The 23531-nt window shown below is 47.3% G+C and overlaps 3 protein-coding genes across 4 annotated transcripts; 1 reads left to right on the top strand and 2 right to left on the bottom strand.

Annotated features, from left to right (window-relative positions):
* Nucleotides 1–47: 47 nt before the first annotated feature.
* On the bottom strand, nucleotides 48–8455 carry WDR55 (WD repeat domain 55). 2 transcript variants are annotated; one of them, XM_003404546.4, is made up of 7 exons: nucleotides 8180–8455; nucleotides 5133–5233; nucleotides 4959–5046; nucleotides 4661–4840; nucleotides 4467–4566; nucleotides 4212–4381; nucleotides 48–4124 (listed from the first exon to the last, which is right to left on the bottom strand). In XM_003404546.4, exons 1-7 carry the CDS (start codon nucleotides 8365–8367, stop codon nucleotides 3806–3808), a joined length of 1146 nt encoding a protein of 381 aa, XP_003404594.1. In that variant the 5' UTR covers nucleotides 8368–8455; the 3' UTR covers nucleotides 48–3805. The 2 variants fall into 2 exon arrangements, with proteins under 2 accessions (XP_003404594.1, XP_023405503.1); XM_023549735.2 differs by having other exon boundaries at nucleotides 5133–5214; nucleotides 8180–8283.
* DND1 (DND microRNA-mediated repression inhibitor 1) lies at nucleotides 363–2853 on the top strand. Its single transcript, XM_003404547.4, has 4 exons — nucleotides 363–619; nucleotides 759–876; nucleotides 1269–1730; nucleotides 2402–2853. Exons 1-4 carry the CDS (start codon nucleotides 596–598, stop codon nucleotides 2851–2853), a joined length of 1056 nt encoding a protein of 351 aa, XP_003404595.1. The 5' UTR covers nucleotides 363–595.
* A 2119-nt stretch (nucleotides 8456–10574) lies between the features above and the next one.
* On the bottom strand, nucleotides 10575–23451 carry IK (IK cytokine). Its single transcript, XM_003404545.4, has 20 exons — nucleotides 23317–23451; nucleotides 22744–22810; nucleotides 19441–19533; nucleotides 18445–18504; nucleotides 17308–17475; nucleotides 17024–17138; nucleotides 16433–16503; nucleotides 16295–16341; nucleotides 15349–15512; nucleotides 14415–14523; nucleotides 14047–14086; nucleotides 13665–13884; nucleotides 13406–13424; nucleotides 12909–12987; nucleotides 12542–12622; nucleotides 12246–12303; nucleotides 11360–11448; nucleotides 11064–11172; nucleotides 10856–10890; nucleotides 10575–10770 (listed from the first exon to the last, which is right to left on the bottom strand). Exons 1-20 carry the CDS (start codon nucleotides 23330–23332, stop codon nucleotides 10743–10745), a joined length of 1668 nt encoding a protein of 555 aa, XP_003404593.1. The 5' UTR covers nucleotides 23333–23451; the 3' UTR covers nucleotides 10575–10742.
* Between the last annotated feature and the right edge of the window lie 80 nt (nucleotides 23452–23531).

The following is a 23531-nucleotide window of genomic DNA, read 5'->3' as shown; positions in this document are numbered from 1 at the left end:
TATAAGAATTATTTTACTGGTAATCACTGGCAAAAACGGCCAGGTGGTACACCATTTTCCATGAGGGCCTTGGGGGCCTAATGTGGCTTGTGCGCCTCTGCTACAGGGCCCCACAGCAGATGGAGGGGATACCTCCCCAAGACCAATGCCAACGGTCCAATAAAACGCCTCAACCACTGGAGCCTGCCTGTGTCACTGGTGCCTACCCCTGCCTTTACCGTCGGAGCCTGGGCCTCTTCTCATTCAGGGCAATTCAGTGGTGGAAAACGGGGAGAAAGCCTTACAGTAGGGCCTACAGGCCCTTCCCCAGGGTGAAGGGTGCCCCTGGGTTCTTGCCTCCAGCGTCCACCCGGTGCCAGTTTGTGAGTCACTTCTTAGAGGTGAGGTTACCAGCAGACTCACCCACTAAAGTTTATAGCGTTCACCTGCGGATCCGAGGGCCCAAGGCGCACGTGCGGTGGGTATCCCCACCCCCTTGAGAGGAGGGGTCGTGCTCAGAACCAATGAGAGATTGGGGGATGGAGAGACGGGAAGCTTCCAGAGGCCGATGGGGAGGAAGTTATAAAGAGGGTACCGGCGGGCCAGCTGGGGAGTCATGCAGTCCAAGCGGGAGTGTGAGGTAAGTAGTCGGTGACGAAGGGGTGCCAAGGCGCTCCACCTGCGCAGGGCGGGCGGGGGGCAACAGGGGTGCCAGCCGCACAAGTGAGGCGGAGATGGGCTAGGCGAACCACCATTCCATCCTGCCCTTTTCCTCTCAGCTGTGGTGTGAGAGGGTGAATCCAGAGAACAAGGCGGCGCTGGAGGCGTGGGTCAGGGAGACAGGCATCCGACTGGTGCAGGTGAACGGACAGAGGAAGTATGGCGGGCCACCCCCAGGTACGGTAGCCACAGCCCAGGCGCCTGCCAGGCTTTTCCAGCCTGTACCGCCCCGACCAGCCCCTTTTGGGGGAGGGGCCTCCTCCAAAGCTCCACCATCAAAACCCCGTAACTACCCGGATTTACACCCCAAGCAGAAGAGGCACAAAACTGTGGCTTCCCAGCCACCCGCCCCCTCGAGGAAGGGAGCCAGTCTAAAGGTGAACCCATTCTGTGCTAGCCCCGTAGTTAGCTCAGTCACTTAATTATGCCAGCGGCCCCGGAGTATGGATGTTGTACCCATTTCACAGACGTTTGGGCACAAAGTGCCCTTCTACGCTGGGTCCCTGGGCCCCGAACCCGGAACGATCAGGGTGAATGACGGTGCCCTCCTCCCCGCCCCCTTCTCCCAGGCTGGGTGGGCAGCCCGCCGCCCGCCGGGTCGGAAGTGTTCATCGGGCGGCTGCCTCAGGACGTGTACGAGCACCAGCTGATCCCGCTGTTCCAGCGCGTGGGCCGCCTCTATGAGTTCCGCCTGATGATGACCTTCAGTGGCCTGAACCGCGGCTTCGCCTACGCTCGCTACAGCTCGCGGCGTGGGGCACAGGCTGCCATCGCCACGCTGCACAACCACCCACTGCGGCCCTCCTGCCCGCTGCTCGTATGCCGCAGTACCGAGAAGTGCGAGCTGAGCGTGGACGGGCTGCCGCCGGGTCTGAGCCACCACGCGCTAATGCTCGCGCTGCAGCCGCTGGGTTCCGGCCTGCAGGAGGCGCTGCTGCTGCCCAGCCCCAGGCCGGCGCCCGCGCAGATCGCGCTGCTCAAGTTCAGTTCGCACCGCGCCGCTGCCATGGCCAAAAAGGCTCTGGTGGAAGGTACGGGATGGAGGCAACTGGGCGGCTGGTTGGGGCCAGGCTCGTTCTGCCAGGCTCTTTACCTATGCACGTCAGCATAGCATGTCAATTTGCAAGATTCTTAGCGTCAAGTATGCCTCAGTTTACAACCTTAAACTATTTCTCGTGGTGCTGCTGCTGCCACTTAACCTAAAACAACACTTTTCCGTGCATTATCTCCAGATTAATCTCAACACCCCAATGAAACAGTCAGGATTCCTCCTTCTTTAGAAATAAGTTTAAGAGAAATGGACTTGCCCATGGCAGTCCAACTGAGCCTACTTTTTATATCCACTATAAAACTTGCCTTTTCATACTGTTGTGAGAATTAACTTTTAGGACACAGTACTTAGCACATTTCCTGATTCAAAGCAAGCATTCACAGTAGAGGTTAGCTATTAAGATGGTAATGAAGTAGACCTGCCCCAAGCAGTACTCAGAACAAACAAACTTCGAAGGCAGCAAATATTACACCTTTACAAATAAGGACAGTGATGCCTGGAGACATTATTTAACTTGCCCAAGGTCACTCCTGGTGGAAACAAGGAGACCATAAATTAAATCCAGGCCTGTGTGACTCCCAAGGGCTCACAGGGTCTGGGGACTTAGGCCCAGGGCTCAGATGTGCCCTTGTCTCCACCCTTTTCTTACAGGACACTCGTGCCTCTGTGGAGAGCAGGTAACTGTGGAGTGGCTCAAGCCAGACCTGAAGCAGCGACTCCGCCAGCAACTTGTGGGTCCCTCACTACGGTGCCTACAGCCAGAGGGCAGCCGATTGGCCCTAGCCAGGGACAAGCTAGGGCCCCAAGGGGCTCGCGCTGCCCTGCAGCTGCTGTGCCAGCAGATGAAGCTAGGCAGCCCTGTATTCCTTACCAAGTGCTTAGGCACAGGCCCTGCTGGCTGGTACCGCTTCTGGTACCAGGTGGTGATCCCTGGGCATCCAGTGCCCTTCAGTGGCCTCATCTGGGTTGTGCTGGCCCCAGATGGGCAGGATGGGCACGAGGTGGCCAAGGACGCCGTGTCTGTACGGCTGCTGGAGGCATTGAGTGAGTCTGGGAACAGCCTTCTGTGGTCTGCTGAGGCAGGTATCATGGTTAAGCAATGACCCCATCCTCTCCACAGGTAACCTGAATGGGTAGGCAGAGCCTGTGTCAGTCCCCAGCCCAGCAGGCCTGGGTGGCCACCATCTAAGCCTAAAATGGGGAGGGGCAGATTTTGCCCCAGGCCTGACATGTACTCCCTGCTGGGGCAGAGCCCCATAGCACCTGGGGGCAGCTCCAGCTTAGCTAAGTTGTGGTGAAGGACCTGGCCCTCCTCCCAACCCAGGGTCTAACCTGACTTGGTGGTCTTCCTTGGGGATTCCGTGTGACACACACACCCTCCCTGCTTCCCACAGCTTAACATGAATCTTCATTTCTCAATTTCTTGATCTGTCATTTTGGTTGGCTTTTATTTGGGGACTGGCTGAGCCAAAGGATCAGAAAATCTGCTCTTTGCTCCCACCACATTCTGGTTTTGGTTTATGTATAGTTTTGTGTTTTTCTGTGCTGGTTGTATTTATATTAAACGCCTGGTTGGTATATACACCTGTGTCTGTGCTGTTTGCCCTAGCTGAGAGCTTGTCTTCTTCAAACTGGTAGAGTGAGCAGCTGTTACAGGGCAGGGACCCTTCCCCATAGGATTGCCTTGAGTCCTGGGTCTCTGTCTCTGTCTATGTCTCTTCCTGAGCTGCACAGTATAAAAAAACATACCCATTGTCGCTGAGTCAGTTCCAACTTACGGCAACTCTGTGTCTTATAAAGTGGCTGCTCCATATGATTTTCTTGGCTGTAATCTTTTTAATCTTTACAGAAGCAGATTCCCAGGCCTGCCTCTCACAGCACCACTGGATGGGTTTGAACTGCCAACCTTTAGGTTAGTAGTCCAGTAGAAACCATTTGCACCACCCAGGGACCAACTGTACAAAAGTATTGTAAATAACATAGCCTTTCAGGATCCAGCCCAGGAAGTAGGATTCTTGCCTTGTGAGTGAGGAACTGTCCTGAGAGCTCACTCCCTCAGTCACTGTCCTCCTCACTCTCCTCTTCCCCACGTGTTGTGGAATCCTCTTCCTCCTCCCTCAGTCCTGCAAAGAAGTCACTGGCGCTCCAGGCCTTGCTGCTCATGGCTCGCAGAGGCCCTCCCTTTTTCTTGCGCCAACGGTAGTCATCTACTACCACAGCCCGCAGCTGGGCCATGTCCCAGAACTTGAGGCGCTGGTCATGGCCACTACTGGCCAGGAAGCGGCCACAGTGGGAGAGGGCCAGCTCCTCCACAGGCTCCCCGGCATGCTGGCCCACACTGCCCACCACTCGGTTCGGTAGTATGTTCACAGCCCTAGGTGAGGAGAGAAGAGTGTTGGTACTGGCTGGCTGGGCCTGCCCTGCCCTTCTGTGACCTGAGGGCCCCCCTGGCTTTCCTCACCTGATGACTCCATCGGTGGAGCCAGTGCACAGCAGACTCTCATTGACTGGAACCATGCAGTCAATAGACTCTGCTCTCAGAGCAAAGCGGTCACTCGTGGCCCCAAAGCCATTCCAGTTGAAGAGGTAGATGGTACCTTCACTGGAGCCACAGGCCACCTTCTTTCCACGCTACAGGGAGAGGACAGACTGGGTCTGTGGAGCCACCTGGGATCAAGCCCCTAGCACACCCCCATTCCACCATATCCAGCTGTACCTTCATGAGAGTGACAGAGGTCAGGTCCCCAGACTGAGGCTCTGATAGCAGCTCAAACCGGTGCCGCTTGATGTTGAAAACACCAAGGCAGCCATCCCCACTGTAGAGAGCAGAGCAGTAGGCTTGTCCAAAAGCTCCCTTTGAGGGAGACATTTAACATGGGGAGAAGAGGGAATGTAGCTTTGAGGTTGTACCTGGCTGTCAACAGCAGCTTTTTAGCCGGGTCCAGAGCCATGTCAGCAATGTACTCTTCATGCTGTCGCATATCCATTAAGGGGCTCTCCTTCCGCTGGTCCCAGAGTCTGACACCACCTGTATCATCCCCAGTGGCCAGAATATTCTCATCCACCAGCAGCAAACTGTTGATAGGGGCCCTGAGGACACAGATGTAAAACTTTTCAGAGCATCTTTGTCCCAACAGGGACCCTCCCAGTCCTTGTCTCTCACCTCTTGTCTGCACACACACACACGCATACAGTTGGTTCCCCTTACCCATGAGCCTTAGAAATGCGTCTTTCCAGTTGGCCCTGCTCCACATCGAGAATGTGGATGGCTTTGTCCTTGGAGACAGTGACAAGTTCTAGGGGAAAAAGGTGCCCAGGTCACAGTGATGCTCACCGCTCCCTTCCCACCACCACACTGCTGGCTGCCTTCCCTAGTACTCACTCTGTCCATCTTCAGAGAAGGCCACAGCCCGGCAGGACTTCAGGTGGTGCCCCGAGGACCAGAGCTCCTTGGTTTCTCCCTCCTGGCAGGAGTAGGAAAAGCTGAGGAGAGGGGATGGGGTTGTGAATGATCCCTGACCCCTCCTGAGATGCATGGAATGCAGATACCAACTAGACCAACCTTCCACCTACCTAGGAGTTCCTGCTTGCACACCTCCAAGCCCAAGGAGCTTACCATCCCATTTTCAGTGAGCTTCAAATGTTACATCTTTCATTACATTTGCCCAGGGCCTCTTTGTGACCTCCCTACCACCCCACCCCTCTTTCATCCTTGAAACCCCCAGCCTGGGGAAAGAATGGGTCTAGGTCACATCGGAGGTCAGAAATGACTGCTAAATTAATGACAGAAGACCAGGCCCAGAAGTTGAAAATGTAGAAATCACAGCACATTATGACCAGGTGCTGAAATGGAGGTAGGATCAAAATGCAGGTGGATCAGAGAAGCACCTGTAAGCTGTCTGAAGAGAATCCCTAGTGCCTGCCTCAGGGCAAACTCTCAAAAAGGGCCAATGAATAATTGACAGTAAACTCCAGGAGAGCAGGACTGGGTCTACTTGTCTGTCCCAGTGCCTAACACAATGCCTCACATGAAAAAGGTGGTTAATAAACATCCACAGACTGGACGAATGCTTGGGGAGGGAGAAGAGAGCACTGGAAAGCAAACTAAGGTGATAACGTGTGTTGGATCTTGAAAAATAAACAGGAGTTCACCTGACAGACGTCAATATCCCTTCTAGGGCAGAGACAAGGAATGGGGAGGGTTCAAGTGGCAAAAAAGTGGCATGGCTGAGTCTGGCAGATAGGCTGAACTGGGCTTGGGACCATAGAGGCCACAAAGAGGTCTGAACTTAATCCTATGGGGAAAAGGGATCTCTTCAGAACGGTCACAGGGAGAAATTAGGGGCCCACCAGAAGGCAGCAACTGAGGGTAGAGAAAGGGAGAACCAAGGGGTATATTCAAGAGCCTTTGGGAGACAGAGCAGAACTTGATGGCAGAAGCAACATGGGGGGGGGGGTAGGTCTAGGATGACTCCTAAGCATCTGACCCTGTAAATATGCATAGTAGTAGAAGGCAGCCAACATTTGTTGAGCAACTGTATTCAAGCACTGTACCACTCTGCAAGGTAAGTATTATTAATCCCATTTTCAAAGAATAGAAAGCAGAAGTTAACTTGACCAAGGCCTCTGCTGTTAATGAGGGAGCTGAAGTTTAAATTCATTAAGAAAATCTTTTTTTATATATATAACCTTTTTTTTTTTTTTACTGTGTTAAATACATAGGTAGGAAAACATTTGCCATTTCAACAACCTTCACATATATCCATTAAATAAATCTGATAGCATGAATCTCCTGCTTAAAATCTTCAATAGCATAATGTAAAAAACTTTTTTAGTGTGAGGTGAGGTAAAAAAGTTTAGAAAACATTCCTTTAGTAGAGACAAGCATTCAAATAATTACACAAACGGATGTATGATTACACCAAACCAGTTGCTGTCTAGACTCATGGCAACCCCATCTGTGGCATAGAACTGTGCTCCTTAGGGTTTTCAGTGGCTGCTTTTTTGTATATAGATTACCAGACCTTTCTTCCTAGGTGCCTCGGAATGGACGAGCACCTCCAACTTTTCTTTTAGCAGCCGAGCACATTTATTGTTTGCACCACCCAGAGATTTCCCTGATTAAACCAGTGTAAAGTTTATGAAGGCAAGGTATCTGGTGCCATAAAAAAAAGCAACAATAGGTAATCTAATTTAGTCTCAGGCATGGAGAAAGAGATGCTAAGAACTGAGGCACAGTAGAAAAAAGGAGGGCAAAGGAATTTTCCAGGCAGAAGGAATAGCGTGTGTAAAAGAGCTGAGATTTCAGGTTACATAAAAAGGTGAGGATGAATGAGGACAGAAAGGGGAGAGCAGGCAAGGGGCGGATGATCGGGGCCCTAAAAGTCGAAATGAGGAGTCTGAACTTGATCCTAGGAGCAGACCTAAGCCACTGAAGGTTTTGTTGTTGTTGTTGCCAATTCAACAATTTTTACCTGTACAATTCAGTGACAGTGGTTACGTTCTTCACGTTGTGCAACCATTATCATTATCTGAATTATTCCACCACCATTAACGTAAACTCCAAACCCATTGCCGTCGAGTCGATTCCCACTCATAGCGACCCTAAAGGTCAGAGTAGAACTGCCCCACAGAGTTTCAAAGGAGTGCCTGGTGGATTTGAACTTCTGACCTTTTGGTTAGCAGCTGTAGCACTTAACCACTATGCCACCAGGGTTTCCTAAACATAAACTCAGGACCCCCTAAACAATAACTCCCCTTTCCCCCTCCTACCCACTCCTCTAACCACTAATAAGCTTTGGTTTCATATAAGCGAGATCATACAGTATTTGCCCTTCTATGACTGACATATCACTCAGCACAAGTTTTTCAAAATTCATCCATGTCATGGTATGTATCAGGACTTCATTTCTCTTTATGGCTGAGTAATATTCCATTGTATGTATATAACACATTTTGTTTAGCCACGCATCTATTGATGGATATTTAAGTTGTTTCTACCTTTTGGGTATCGTGAATAGCGCTGCAAAGAACACTGCTGTACCCGCTGAAGGGTTTTAATCAAGGAAGCAGCTAATTGGATTTGTGTTTTTGAAAGATTAAAGAGGGGTAAAAAGCAAAATAAAGGGCCCCGCGAAGCCTGTCACAGTAATCAGGTAAGAAATAAATAACGTTATCTTGGACTTGTTCTGGTTCTGCTACAGTGTTTCTGCTCCGTTATGACATTCCAGACACTCTGGCCTTCTTTCAGTTACTTTAAAGGATCTCTGTGCAGTAATTTATTGAAAGCCAAATGCTATTGAATGTATAGGACTTGTTCAGTCTTGCAAACTTTCTCTTCTCCCTCCTCTTCCCAGCTCCATCCCCGGGGATATTCCAGTCCGGGCAGTCCCTGCGCCCACCACGCTCCCAGCCCTGTACTGCACTCACACGAAGACGTCGCCGTCCACGTCCCCCGCTGCCAACAGGTCGCGGGCCGGATGGAACGCCAGACCGCTGGCCGGGGCTTCTAGCACGATGTCTTCTGGGGTGTTCCGGATTCGCACCGGGGCCTCCGCGGAGTCAGGATCCTCCCCGTCACTCCCATGTTCTTCAGACTTCTCACACGTGCCCTCCATGCTCCCCGGGGTTCGACACCGCGCCGCCTGCTGGCGGTCAGCCCCAAGCAACCGGAAGAGTGGCCCAGGCAGCACCTCTGCGTCTGCGGGCGGGGCGGTAGTGGGGGCGGGGCCGGAAACGGCGCCTGGGCGTTTCCGTCATCCAGAAGAGGCGGGGCCGGCCTTTGGGGCGCTTCGCCACTGGTGTCGGATAGCGCATTGTCCAGCTGAAGCTGCAGCTTGGGCCAGACAGTGCGCGCGACGCTCAGTCCCTTCCGTGTTAACTTCACCATGTACCATCCTGACAGTTTGGTGGTCCCTCTCACAACCAGTAAAGAGGACCTTATGCTGTTGGGATAGGAGAGAGGGACGCCAGTCGTTCATGGCGTGGTGGAACCCAAGGCCATGGCAAGCGGTAGCCAGAGCAGTCAGGAGGCAGCAAAAGTCCACGCAGCGGGAAGTCAGCATTGGGAGATCGTGGACATCAGACGACCCGCGCACAAGCTCAAGCTGCTGCTATCCACGCTCAACAGCTTCGTGGCCAAAGGAACAGCGCCCTGTGCCCCTTCGTAGTGCCCCTTCGTACAGTTTGATTCCACATGCTCAGCTATAGGCAGGCTGGCAGTGTTTAGAGCTGGTGAGGAGTTGCTGAAGGGGAAAATAGGCACAACAACTGACGTCCTAGACATCCCAGTTTCCAAAGGTTCCACAAAAATGGGAACACTGTGTGGTAGAGCAGATGAAGAGCACGTGACCCTGTACCTGGAGAGAACCAGTTCACATTACTGTGGTACTGGACTTTCTAAAAGATCTTATGTGCTGATGCCCACCGCTTTTTAAGGGGGGAGAAAGAAGTGGGGATAGGGGCGTCAGAGCGGTATGTCCCACTGTGTGCTGAGAGACTCCCAAAAGCTGCTGTGTGGTGTTGGGAATCTTTGTCACTATGTGGCCAACCAGGGGGTCTTGGTCACTTCCGTGAGGTTTGGTGGTACTTGCAGAAACTAAATTGTAAACTGGCAGTCAACTCTCAGGATTTACTCCTAGTGACCCTCTAGGTATCTTCATCTGAGCCATGTCTCTGACCTTTTTCCTAATTGCGACAGCTGCCTACAACCCTGAGACCAGAGCATTGTTTACTGTCTGAAATTATCCATTCTAGGAGCTGTTGGAGTCACAATCCAATTTCAGCCTCCAAAGGGCCATGCACAAAGATAGCTACCTCAAAAAGCCCTGAAGACTGTGGGTGCTGCAGATGGTTAATGCATTTGGCTGCTAATAGAAGGGTTGGAGGTTCAAGTCCGCCCACTGGCACTTCAGAAGAAAGGCTTGGGCCATCTACCTCCAAAAAATCAGCCATCAAAAACCCCAGGGCACACAGTTCTACTCTGACGCACATGGGGTCACCATGAGTGGATCAACTCCACAGCAACTGTCTATCAAGGTAGAAGTGATCAAAGGCAAGGCAATGGCTTAGGTGGCTCTCCACAGCCCTGGAAAGCCTACTGGGCTCAGGGCAGGCATTGGCACTTGGCATCCAGCCACGAAGAAGTGGTGGATCTCTCAAGAGCACCAGATTAAAGTGCTGGCAATGAGCAGAAAGCAGCAGAGAAAGGAGGGGTGGAGTGATTTGAAGTTCAGGAAGGTGCATACTGGGCCTGGAAAAATATTTTAGGGTGATAAAGGGCACCAAAACCTTCTGGCCTATGACAGTACTATGTATACTGGCAGGGCCAGATCTACCCCCAAGGCACATGGCCAAAGTTAGCCTATCAGCCAAGAAGGCAGCAATGTGTGCTCAGCATTACCAAAGTTCCCAGGAGGCTGCAGGCTCACAAAAGCCTTTTGTTCCTACAAGTGATTCTTATTAGGTACCTTCACCCAGAACCCAGTCCTGCTCAGCCTTGGGTTCAGACTGGCAGTCCCATCAGGCTAACTCTAATTCCCAGGGAATCTCTGCCCTGGGACTAGGCCCTGAGACAGGCATGAATAAGTCTGACATTTGAGGCCAATCACTCTTATGTTCCTCTCTCCACCTCTCATCAATGACAGTCATTCCTCCATTTTCCACTGGGCACACTGGCTAGTAAACCTCCTTATTGTCTAGGAATCTAGAACCACAGCTTGGGAAAGGACCAAGATGATTTTCTGAAAGTGCTTTTATACAACCCATGGAATTAGCGCTCTTGGTGCTCCAAGTGCGGTGAGAAAGGATGCTCAACATAGAGAAGTTTAAGACAGCAGGTGAGCCAATTTTAATCAAACTAAATGATCATACAAAAAATTTTATACACATTCAAAACAAAACAAAACACCCTGCAGCCTTTCTGGGAATTGCAGGAAGAAAGCAGTGGGGAATACATCCTTGTGGTGATTCTTCCTGGAGTTGTAACTGGAGGTTAGTATTTTGGTCTTTTGACCTCAACCCTGAAATGAAAGGAGAAATGGGTCAACCTAAGATCAATACACTAAGCAACTCTCATCATTACAAAGAGAAAATGATGCTGCTCACCCATCAGCTTCCATCTTCTTCCTCTTCTCAATGATCTGCAAAAAGACAAGACAGATGACAGTCATGCTGCCAGTCTACGCTCACCTGAGGCCTAGCTGACCCCTCCCCCACTTCCATGCCTCCCTAACCCTCTGTCTGTTTCTAGGTCTATGGGTCCGTGTCCTCTCCCAGCTGGAGCCCTTCCACCCCTAGGTGCAGTTCCACTTACTGCACTAATCTTCTTCCACTGGCGATCAAGCTCTGCCTTGTCATTGGTTTCTTTGAAGCGCCTGGTTTTCCGCCCTTCAGACATCTTGATGCCATACTGGAATGCAGCCCTGAGAACAAAAAGGGTGGTAGGGGAAGAAGGCAGCAGAGCTTGCACAGCAGTAATCATATTTTCCCAAACAGACAACCTAGCTGGGAGTGTCTCAGCCAGACTGCATCCTCTAATCTGGGGTGAGCCAGGCCACCCCATTCCCATCCTCCTCCTCACTCCTTCCCCATATTCAGTACCAGACTCACTTGGGCAAAGCCTCCTTGTTGTTCATATACTCGCTGTATTCCTCCTGGGTATCAAAGTCCCAGCGGCCTAAGGGGCCCTTCTTGTTACCCTGTTGCAGGACAGAATGGAGGCATGGGGGACAGCAGTGGAAATGTCAATGGAAATGGAATTTTGGTGGTGATTAAAGCTAAACTCTCCCATAATCCCAGGTTTTCCTGGAGACCAAAGAGGGTCAGCTTTCACCATTCATAAATCCTATATAAATAATAATGGCTTAGTATGCACTTACTATATGCCAGGCATTATTCTGAGCACTAAATACATATTTCATTCTCACAAAAAACACATCATCTCATTTTCCTGATGAGGAAGCTGAGGCACAAGCAATAAAATAACATGGCAAAGTCATAAAACTAGGATTAAACAAGGCTCCAAGATGAAATTAAACCATGTTCTTAACCACTGCACTACAGAAAACAAGGGAAAAGTAGATGAGAGTCCTTCAACATTAGTAGTGGTAAGTGTTTTTTACTGTTTAAGACTTAGAGGAAAATTTCAAACCTGGCTAGAATAAAATTAGGTTCTTTCTAAAGACTGCAATCCCTCTGTCCTCTCTCTATACGTACTAAATGCTTGCGTACTGCCTAGAATGGGAATCAAAGTCTTATACTTTGTTGTAGGAAATAGAGAGAGATAGACTTTGCCCCTAATTTAGATGTTCTTGTGCAGAGACTTTAAGACAGTTAAGCTGCCCATGGCCCCTCAATGCTGTAGCTCCTTTTGCTGCAATTGAAGGTGGGACCCAGTAAATGAGATAGATTGCTTGGGGATAGAGAGAGGGAGAAAGGAGGGGCAGTGCTTAAAAGTAACTGCCAAAGAGCCCCGCCTATCCGTTCAACTCCATACCTGGTCCATTTTGCTATAATCCACCTCCTCATCACTGTCCACAGCCATGTCATCCATCCTAAAGAAAGCAACAGTTAAACAGCTGCTGAAGACCCAGATGCCAATCTTTATCCAGAAACCCACCCAACTATGAGGTTATATGCCTAGGACTGACCACCCCCCTAGAACTCCCACTCATAGTCTAACAAAATAGTTCAACCAAGTAACCCTGGATCCCAGCAAATCAAATTTCCACCACACTCTCCCACTTGTTCTTAATCATCCCAGCCTCCCTTCCTTAAAAGGATTTTACTTACGTGGCTGGGTAGCATTCTGCGTAACTGTTGGACATGCCAAAGAAATCTCCCAGCTGCTTTTTGTCCTCTGGCTTCTTCAGCATATGCTATGTTAAAGAAAGTACCAGAATTCCAACTACCCTAGAAAAGCTTCAAGGCAAAAGGGGCCAAGGGCTAGAAGACCCAACATGAGAACTCTCAACAGAGGGCTGTGAGCTGGAATGGGTCCTCTGGGGAAGAGGCGAGGCATGGATTCACCCCTGTCAAAACTCAGGAGGGAAGGAGCCGGAGGGGGTGGGGAGAAGAAGGAGGAGGAGGGAGGCAAGAGGAGTTGAAAGAAAAGAGAACAGTTTTCTTGAATCCAAGAATATACTGGAATAAAGGATATGATTCAGTGCCTTCCCAACCAGCAGACCCAGCAAATTTCTCATTAATGGATTTGATCAACTCTTTAGCAGACCCAGGTCCTAGGGGGTGGGGGAGAAAAACACTGTTCAGACTTTGAACCTCAAGGATCTCACAACCTCCTGCTTGCAACATACAACCAACCTGTGGCTTTCATCGCAACATTTTAAAAGCAGCAAGACCCTTCTATCTAACAAAATTTTAATCAAACTCCCACTTTTTAAAAAATTGAGCTATTCTGGTTGAGAATAGGGATAGGGTGCCCACTCAGCCTCTGCCTCACCTCCTCAGAACCCCAGGGCTAGAGGCCTTATATCTGACAAAGCAAATATGCCTTGCCATTTCCCAGGGGGTGAAGAGAGCTCCAGTATTCCGTAATACAGAACATGGCTCTCATAACAACCCAAGCCAGCTGTGAGCTCTGAGTCGGGGGAAGGCAGGACTGCTAAAGTCAATGCAAGATGCTGTGACTATACCCACCTTTGTCGACATCCATGGGCTGAAAAAAAACAGAAACTGAGATAAGTATCACTATAAAGGATTCCCATTTACCCTTCCCCAAGTCTGAATCAATTCCCTACTCCATCTTTCCCCCAATTCCAGGATGGTCCTACCCTGGGTTAGTTGACAGTGGCTGTTGTGGAGCCATGACGAGGCGCCTGCATAACACAAGGGTCCTACAGCTAGGCTGGGCAGGCCTAGAGAGGGGTAGCTCCACCACCCAGTACCCTGATTTTACCTCATCGTCAACTTTGGGCTTTTCAAAGTAACTGTGCCTCTTCTTCTCCTCCTCTCTCTCTCGGTCCCGCTCCCGCTCCCTATCTCGTTCTCGCTCCCGCTCTCGGTCACGGTCTCTGTCTCGCTCTCGATCACGCTCCCGTTCCCGGTATCTCTCCCGCTCCTTGTCCCGAGGTGTCTTGGTCGTAGAGGGCACGTAATCTCCAACATCTTCAAAAATGCTAGAAAAGCAGACAAGGACCACTAGCTGCCAAAGTCACACACAATTCTATTCCCCCTGGCCATTTCTCCAGATTCTCAGACTTCAGCTCCCAAAACTGCCCAAATACAAGAAATGCAGAAGACCTCCCCTCAGTTCAGGTGAAAGAAGAAAGGATACGTACTTCATATCAGCTTCAGGAGGTTTTTTCTCTTCCAGTTTCCCTAATACGTAAAGAGAGAAATGAGGAAAACACTCCTGAGTTCACTCCTACTGGGCCTCACCATCCTCTCCAGTTCTGAATGCCCTTTTAAGTATCTCCAGCAGGGTGATCAACAGCTACCCATGCTGTCCCTCCTCCTGCCTCAAACCTGATCAGTGATTACTGGGTGGGCCAAGCAAACAGAGCTTGGGTGTAACTATTCCCTTGCCAATGGCTCAATTGCTCCCATTTTTCTCTGCTCCCCAGGAGCTTCCCAATGTCCTGGGGACAGAAGGCTCCTGGAGGCCTTGGTTCCATCCCCAAGTGCCCTTCCCCAACCCTCCAGGTACCTTTGTCCTTCTTCTTGAGCTTCTTGTTGCGGGTACCCTGCCTCAGGTAGGAAAGGATTTGGGTGAGCTTACTGATGACAATGTCATTTGTGGTCAGTGTAGTCTGGGCCTGAAAACCCCAAGAAATGAGAATGTTACCCCACTGAGCAGGGATCTCTTCATTCATTCATTCACTTAACAGACTGAAGGATGAGTTGGAATGAACTAGGTAAAGACAAAGAAAAGGTGTTGTGGAAGGACAATCCAGACAGATGAAGGACCATGCAGAAAGGCCCTGGGGCAAAAGTGAATTAAGCACACTCAAGAAATCAAGAGTGGCTGGAGAACAAACAGGGAGTCGTGGTGAAGAACAGGCTGGAAAGGCCAGGTGTTGTGGGGGTTCATAGGCCATCATAAAGATTTGGGTCTTTATCCTAAAAATAATGAGAAACCATTGAAAGCTTCTAAACAGTGATGAGACAAAAATTTGCATTTTGCAAAGATCACTCAGCCATGTGTAAAAAAAACTTATTGGAAGCAGGAATGGGCAGACTGGCAGGGAGACAGTTTCTTTTTGGAGTAATAAAAATGTTTTAAATTGACTGTGGTGATTGTTGCCCCCAACTCAGAAAATATTAAAAACCGATGACTTACACATTTTAAAAGAGAGAAGTATATAGTATTCAATAAAACTGTTGAAAAAAAAAACCAGAGTGGAAGTGGGGAAACCAATTAGGAACCTCCTTCAATAGCTCCAGCAAGAAATGATTGTTTAGACTGAAATGATATTGGTAGAGATGGAGAAAAGTAAGTGGGTTCAATTGAGATTTAACAAGTAAAAATTCAACAAAACTTGGTGATGGACTAATGTAGGGGATGAGGCCCAGGGCAGATTCAAGGGTGAATCCCAGGTTTGAGGCTCATGTGACAGTGTCCCAGGACTCAGGTCACTCACCTCCATAGTGGGGCAATCAGCCTTGCTGCGGATAAGGGTGGTGGGAATGTCCGTGTCAGCATACTCATCATCCAGGTCCACCACATAGGCCATGCGGCCCGGCAGGAACAGCTCATTCCGCTCATATGCTTTGCTCTTGAAAAGCATGCGGTAAACATTGCGGCCTACAAAAAAGGGAAAGAAGAGAATGTACTCAATGAGAACCTTCTATAAAAACAGCTGCCATTTATTAAGTGCTTACTTTGTGCCAGCCACAATGCCAAGTGCTATGCATGCCTTGCTTCATTCAATCTTCACAACAGCCCTATGAGGTGGGCATTATTATCCCTTTTTACTAATAAGAATACTAAAGCTGTGAGTTAAATGATTTGCCCAAAGTTATATAGCTACCATGTGACAGAGCAAAGAATGGTACCCTGGCAGTATAACTCCAAAGTCTAAGCTCCTATCTGCTCTTCTACACTGTCATCTGAAGGCACTATATGCCTAGTATTTTATTAGGCCCTGTGGGAAAGAAGGATGACATTTAAAGAAATACTGAAGGTGATAGAAAAAAACAGCTGTTATGTATGGACAAATAGTCCCTGAGAAGTAAATCAGTTGCCTAAAATCACACACCTACTATGGTTTCATCATCAAGATTCAAACCCAGGTGTCTCTGACTGCAAATTCTGAGCTTTTAATCACTAACCATGCCATCTCTCTTAATAAATAAGCCCTAATCTGGAAGAACTTCCAACCTAGCTGAAGAGACAAAAAAACAGATGTGAAATAATTAAGTCCAGATCTGAGTTCTACGAGAGCACTGTATGGGAATTAGCTGGTTTGGGAGCAAGAGAGAGAGAGGAAAGGAGGCTGAAGGAAGGGGAAGCATATCCTGTCCAGAGCATTAATCCCTTACCTTTCACCCAGAATCTGCAGCCACTAGTGTAGAAACTGTACTCACCCAGACGTGTTTTAAATTCGATCTTATTTTCCGGATCCTCGTCCTTCCTGAAAAGACAAAAAATACACTTTTGCCAAATGTGTTCCTACTGTAGATGGCATTCTTCTAAACTCTCAAGTGTTTCCTGACGTTTCTTACTTGGTCTCCTTCTGGGGCTTTTCCATCAGTTCCTCCTCCTCTTTCTCTTTGCTGGCAATCTCAGCTCGTACCTATCAAGAGAGTAAGGAGATTGTAGACATTCATCCATTTTACATATATTTACTAAACAGCCACTATACCACACTGTGCCAGGTACTAAGGATACAATACTAAACAAGACAGACACAGTCCTTGCCATACTGGAACTTATAGCAAGAGAGACAAATCAAACTAGTAATTTCAACAAAGACTGATGAATGCTATGATATGTAAAACAGAAGGGCTACACAGTGGTGCAGGAAGCAGGAGGTAAAAGGTGGAGGACCTAACCACATCTGGATGATCAGGGAAGGATTTCTCAATGAAATAGTATTTAGGCTGAGATGTGAAAGATGAATAGCATTTTAGCCCTTCTTTTAGATGGTCTGAGCTACCAGAAGGAGCCTCCCTCCTCAACTCCCAGAGCCCATAGGACTGGGACTGGGCTCTGAGAGTTGAGGAGGGAGGCTCCTTCTGGTAGCTGAGACCATCTAAAAGAAGGAGTATATTCAGCACCCTAGTACGACCATCCACACACCCAATACAGCTCACCTTCTGAAGCAGAGCAAAATCCAAGCCTTTCACCAAATGGGTGTGTTCCATGTCACCACCTAAGAATTTGGATTCCTGGATCAACTGTCTTCTCTTCTCTGCAGCTGATTTGTCCCTATAACAAAAAATTGCACATTAGAATAGTCCTTTGCGGGTGGCAAGTGTCTACTGACATGGCTTGGAGTGGGCTCCAGAGAGGAGAAAAGTGTGGGGAGATGTTCACATCATGACTGCATGACTCTGAGATGTTGTGGGAACTATTCCCTGGTCCAATGGGTACTCACGCCTCAGCAGTGGGACCCACAGCCCTGTAGTTAGCTGTGGTGCTGATCAGCTCAGTTTCCTCGTAATCTTTGTTAACACCGTCTCTCCGCTCCTTGGCACGGTCCCGGTACTTCTCAGCAAGCTCCCGCTCTCGCTCAATTTCTTGTTGTCGCAGCTTGGCGTAGTAACTATGACCAGAGAAAAGAGAATGCATAAGGCTCATTAACAGCTTTCTCAAGGTCAGCAGAACTATTCCTCTCTGTTTTCCTATATCCTCACCCAATGCTCTATGGTAAAACCTCATATATGTCCTGATAAAACTGCTGGTCACCTCTTTACACTCTTTCAGCTCTCAGTTACAGTGTTATCTTAGGACACTCAATCACCTCAGAACCCAATGCCACCCAACTCTACAATGCTGAATCTCTATAGGTATGAGAGACTTTTTCACACAGCAACCAGAAAGTCAGCTGAATTTCTGTTGCCTTTAAATTTTTTTTTTCCTAAATTTCAGCTGAAAATCACTTTTTTGCTGGTCTAACCCCAGAAGAGAGGAAAAACTAAGTACCAGGTCCAAAAAGTTTTGTATTCTATAACCTATTGCCGTTGAGTCAATTCCAACTCATAGTTACCCTATAGCACAGAGCAGAACTGCCCCACTGGGTTTCCAAGCCTGTAAATCCTTACAGAAGCAGACTGCCACATCTTGCTCCTGAGGAGCAGCTGGTGGGTTCAAACCGCTGACCTTTCAGTTAGCAGCTTAGTGCTTTAACCACTGTACCACCCGGGCTCCTTTTGTATTGTACCATATAAATAATAACAACAATAGTGGCACCCAAGATTTACTGGGTAATTACTATATGCCAAGCCCTGGTGCTAAGTGCTTACGTACACTATCTCAGTTGAGCCTCATGACAACCTTATGTGAGAGTTATTTTCACTACTCTATTCTACCCATGAGAAAATTGAAGATTGGAGAGGGTAAATAAAATACCCAAGGTTATTCAGCTAGTAAATGGTGATGATGACATTAAGACACAGGCAGGCAGACTTCAAAGTCCTGTAAGTTATCACTCCTCTCCACTAAGAAAGCAGAGAACCTCAGGACAACACGTACCCTCATCCACCTTAAAACCCAACTCCCCGACTTCCTTCACCTTTTCTTTTTCCTCCTTCGTGCAGCTGGGTCTTCATCCTCATTATACTCCCTTGGCATCCTAGGAGAGACAAGAAGTTCAATGATAGCAAAATATTGCCAAGCCCTAGGACACAACCTTATGGACTGAAAAAAGCCTAGAGTACTGACCGAAGCAACAGTTTCAATCAGGCAGAGGTCCATGTCAATAGTTGTAGGTGAGTGATCCTCAAACTTTAAGAAGAATCACAACTACCTGAAGGGACTATTAAAATTATATATCTCCAAGTGTCTACCCCAGAGAGTCTGAGTCCATGGGGCTAAAATGGGCCTAAAAATATGCCTCGTTTTTGATGGCCTGTGTCAACCAGAGTTTACCTTCACTCAGCGAGTGACATCTGCTTTAGAATGGTTACTGCTTTCTTCCTTTAGTTTGGTGCTAAGTGATTAATGTTTATGGAAAATGAGGTACCAACACTTAACTTGCTAGGTAGCTTCTAGAACTTTGTGGAAAATGGCGTCGGATTATTCTTTAGGAAACCACAACCAACCTTGTCCAAAGAGTCAAAACCTGAAGAAGAGGGAGCCATTGCTGAAAATGTACTGATTTTCTGTTTGAGGTGATGAAAACTTTCAGAAACGGACAGTGGTGATGGCTGCCCACTATGGTGAATGTAATTAGTGTCATTGAATTGTACACTTAAAAAACGGTTAAAATGACAAAATTCGTGTTATGTATATTTTACCATGATAAAAAAAAAAAAAAAATGCCCAGTTAAGTACCATAAGTGACTCTAGTGTAAGTGGTCCATGGAACATACTCTGAAAAACAATGAGATCCCAGGGCATTCCAGTCTTCACTGGAGCCTCAATTTCCAGAGGGAGAAAATCATAACCACAGGCTTCAACAAAAGGACCACCCTTCCAGCTTCTAAAACATTATGGTTCAGTAGATTTTCTGAAATCAGTATGAGCAAGGAAGGAACTGGGAGACAAGTCAGCTCATCCCGAGACTTACTCATGGTGACGTGACTTAGAAGGTGGTGCGGAGGTGGGTGCAGCCCTTGGGGTCATGAGAAGTTTCCTGAAGTCTTCATTGGTGAGTTTTGATCTAGAAGAAATGTCAAAGAATTAAAAAATGAGTGGCCAATAAGAAATGAAAAAGGAGTATATAAAAAGCACAGTTAGTTTTACTTGAAATTACAGAAATATAAATTCAAACAAAGACATACCACTTTTAATGAATCAGAATGGTATCTATAAAGTTTGATAAATCAAGTATGAGTAAGAATCTGGGAAATGGCTACTCTCATATACTGCTACCGGGAATTTAAACCAGTATAGCCAATTTGGTGGGTAATTTGGCAGTATTTATTAAAATTTAAGTGTGTCTATCCTTTGACTCAGCAACTCCATTTCTCTATATTTAGCCTAGCCAATTACTGGCATGCATATATTTATATGTAGGCCTGTGTTATGGGTTGAATTGTCTCCTAAAAACATATGTGGAATTCTTAACCTCTGTAGCCATGAATGTGACCTTGTTTGAAAGTAAAGTTTTTCAATTGATCAGTTAAGTCAAACGAAATCATACTGGCCCTGGGAGACTAAGACAGCTTGTAAAGGAGATTCAATTACAGTTTCAGAAATAATAAAAATCTTGGAAAAACGTAAGTGTCTATTAACTGGAGAATAACTAAATAAACTATGACAATGAATCCCAAATACAGGACACACAGCACTGATGAATACAAGATATCATTTCAATTGGTACACAGACCAGTATTAATAAAATCAATTCACCCAGTCAAAAACTTATTCTTTGCAATTGTCTCTTAATCCTTCACAGTCCATTAAAGAAAAAACAAAAATCAAGGTGGTGCTGCTTCCTCTATTGTTTCCCTTTGCCACAGGGCATTTTCTTCCCCCAAATCCACACTTTCTCTGAGAATATAACCCAGGTAGGGCCCTGGCCTGGATCTCAAGTTTCAAAACCTGCGTCAAGCACACCGAATGCCAGGTCTCCTATAAATCCAAAATCCTTGGTTATCAAGATCAGAGAATCCAAAACATTGTTGTTAGGTGCCATTGAGTCGGATCCAACTCATAGCAACCCTATGCACAACAGAACGAAACACTGCCCTGTCCTGCACCAGCCTCACAATTGTTGCTATGTTTGAACCCACTGTTGCAGCCACTGTGTCAATCCATCTCATGAAGGATCTTCCTCTTTTTTGCTGACCCTCTACTTTACCAAGCATGATGTTCTTGTCCAGGGACTGATCCCTCCTGATAACATGTCCAAAGGAAGTGAGACAAAGTGTCACTATCCTCACTTCTTTCTAAGCAGCATTCTGCCTGTACTTCTTCCAAGGCAGATTTGTTTGTTCTTACAGCAATCCATGGTATATTCAATATTCTTGCCAACACCATTGTCTTAGTTATCTAGTACTGCTATAACAAACAGAAATACCACAAGTGTGTGGCTTTAACAAAGAGAAACTTATTCTCTCACAGTTTAGGAGGCTAGAAGACCGAATTTAGGGTACCAGCTCCAGTGGAAGGCTTTCTCTCTCTGTTGGCCCTGGGGCAAGGTCTTTGTCATCAATCTTCCCCTGGAATAGAAGCTTCTCAGCGCAGTTGCTTTCTTGGTGATATGAGGTCCCCATCTCTCTGCTCCCTTCTTATTATATCTCAAGAGATTGACTTAAAACAAAACCTAATCTTGTAGATTGAGTCCTGCTTCATTAACATAACTGTCGCTAATCCCACTTCATTAATGTCACACAGGTAGAATTTACAAGACAAAGGAAAATCACATCAGATGACAAAATGGTGGACAATCACACAATACCGGGAATCAGGGACTAGCTAAATTGACAAACACTTTGGGGGGACACGACTCAATAGGTAACAACCATAATTCAAATGCACTAATTCTTCTTCAGCCTTCCTTATTGTGTCCAGCTTTCACAAGCATATAAGGCAACTGAAAATACCATGGCTTAGTCAGGTGTACCTTAGTCCGCAAGGTGACATCTTCAGTTTTTAACACTTTAAAGAGGTCTTTTGCAGCAGATTTCTCCAATGCAATACATTGTTTGATTTCTTGACTGCTGCTTTCTTGGGCATTCATTGTGGATCCAAGTAAAATGAAATCCCTGACAACTTCATTATTTTCTCCATTTATCAGGATGCTGCTTATTGGTCCAGTTGTGGGGATTTTTGTTTTATGTTCAGTTGTAATCCATACTGAAGGCTACAGTCTTTGATCTTCATCAGTAAGTGCTTCAAGACCTCCTCGCTTTCATCAAGCAAGACTGTGTGACCTGCATACCATAGGTTGCTAATGAGTCTTCCGCTTAAATCAGTGAAGACTTCCTGAAGATCACATTAGTACCCACTTGTCACCAAAGTTTTTAACACTTGAAAATTTCCTTATTTCTTAACTTAGCCATGCATTTATAGGGATGCTGATTATGTGTTACATAATACAATACTTAGAACGGTACAATGCTTAGTATGGAGCAATTATTTTGTTTTGAATGGTATACTTTTTCCTTGGGCATTTTCTATTTATAACAAGTGATAATTGGTTTTCGGTTTATAGTAATGATGTTGTTTCCTACTTAAATAAATGTATTTAAGTTTTTACAAAGGGATCAGTAATAGCACCAGTTATATGCGGCTATGGCAAAAATTCGTGGAGGTGGAACACAGTGAGTGAATTTAGGAAAACACTGAATTATGTAATAGCCGTACTATGTAATACCATGCAGCAGTTTAAAGACTGCCATGAAAAATCTCCAAGATATTAAGTGAAAAAAGAGCAAGTGGCAAAGTAATATATAATGTATAAAGTTCATTTTTTAATAAACTAACATCCTGTCAGAATTTCCCCTCTAATAACCCTCTTATATATGCAGTTGACGAGATCCAGTTAAAGTTCACAGAGCTGATGTGCTAAGTGGTTCAACTTTTTGGCCCTCCTTGCTGACAAAACCCAAACCCAAGCCACTGTTGTTGAGTCAATTCCAACTCACAGGGACCCTATAGGACAGGGTAAAAACCTAGGACAGGGTAAAACAGCCCAATAGGGTTTCCAAGGCTGTAAATCTTTATGGAAGCAGACTGCCACATTTTTCTCCCCCTGAGCAGCTGGTGGGTTTGAACTTCCGACTTTTCCATTAGCAGCCAATCACTTAACCACTGTGCCACCAGAGCTCCTTCCTTGCTGACAAAGACTTTCGGAATTCTTCCATTATCACCACCACCACTCCACGCCCAGCTCATTCCCATAGCCCTACAACAAAACACTCACTGGTGGAAGGAGTGAGGATCATCCACATCGTGGCCATCTGGGGCCAAAGGGTTGGAGAACGGCTCGCCTGAGAAAAACAATTGCATTGATTTAATCAATCTCTTATGTATCAGGCCCTGTGCAAAAGCTCGGGGTATAACAGTCAACGATACAAACGCGTTTCCTGTCCTCAAGTTGCTCACAACCTAATGAGGAAGGAAGGCGTGAACTGCGGCAGTGACAATACGATGTAATATGTGTTGAGATGGGAAAATACAAGGAGCTGTGCGGGCACAGTGAGGCCCCTAAATCGGCACGGACTTCCGAATATCACATCGAAAGTCCTATGTGCAAGGTGAATAGGCCCAATCCAGGATAAAGTGATTGAGGAGGGGGTTTCCTGTCCTCGATTGGGGCAGGAAGCAAGTTCGGGGGCAGGGTCTGAAGCTGTCCAGCCTCACTCCGGACCGGACGGCCTCGCTGGGCTTCAAGCGTCACAAACACCACCAGCCCCCCGTTTAAGCTCTGAAGTCAAAGTAACGCGCCGAGTGCCCCGAGTCCTGCAGAGTAGAAGGCAGATAAACCGAGCCTTACTGTCTCGCTCCGGCATTTTGTCCGCGGTCTTCCAATGCCAGCGGGGACCAAGATTCCAACAGTAACACACAACAGGCTTTTCCCACAATACACCTCAAAAATCAACCCACAGTGCTTTGCGTTCCTCAGCCTTTCCGCTCTCAGCCGCTCCCATGCGTCATCGCTATAGCAACCTGCCTGCTCGACGAGAAATTGGAAGAGCCGTAGCGAGCCCT

Source organism: Loxodonta africana, chromosome 2 (genome assembly GCF_030014295.1).
Source record: "Loxodonta africana isolate mLoxAfr1 chromosome 2, mLoxAfr1.hap2, whole genome shotgun sequence".
Classification (NCBI taxonomy): domain Eukaryota; kingdom Metazoa; phylum Chordata; class Mammalia; order Proboscidea; family Elephantidae; genus Loxodonta; species Loxodonta africana.
This window is presented reverse-complemented; position numbering and strand designations above follow the sequence as displayed.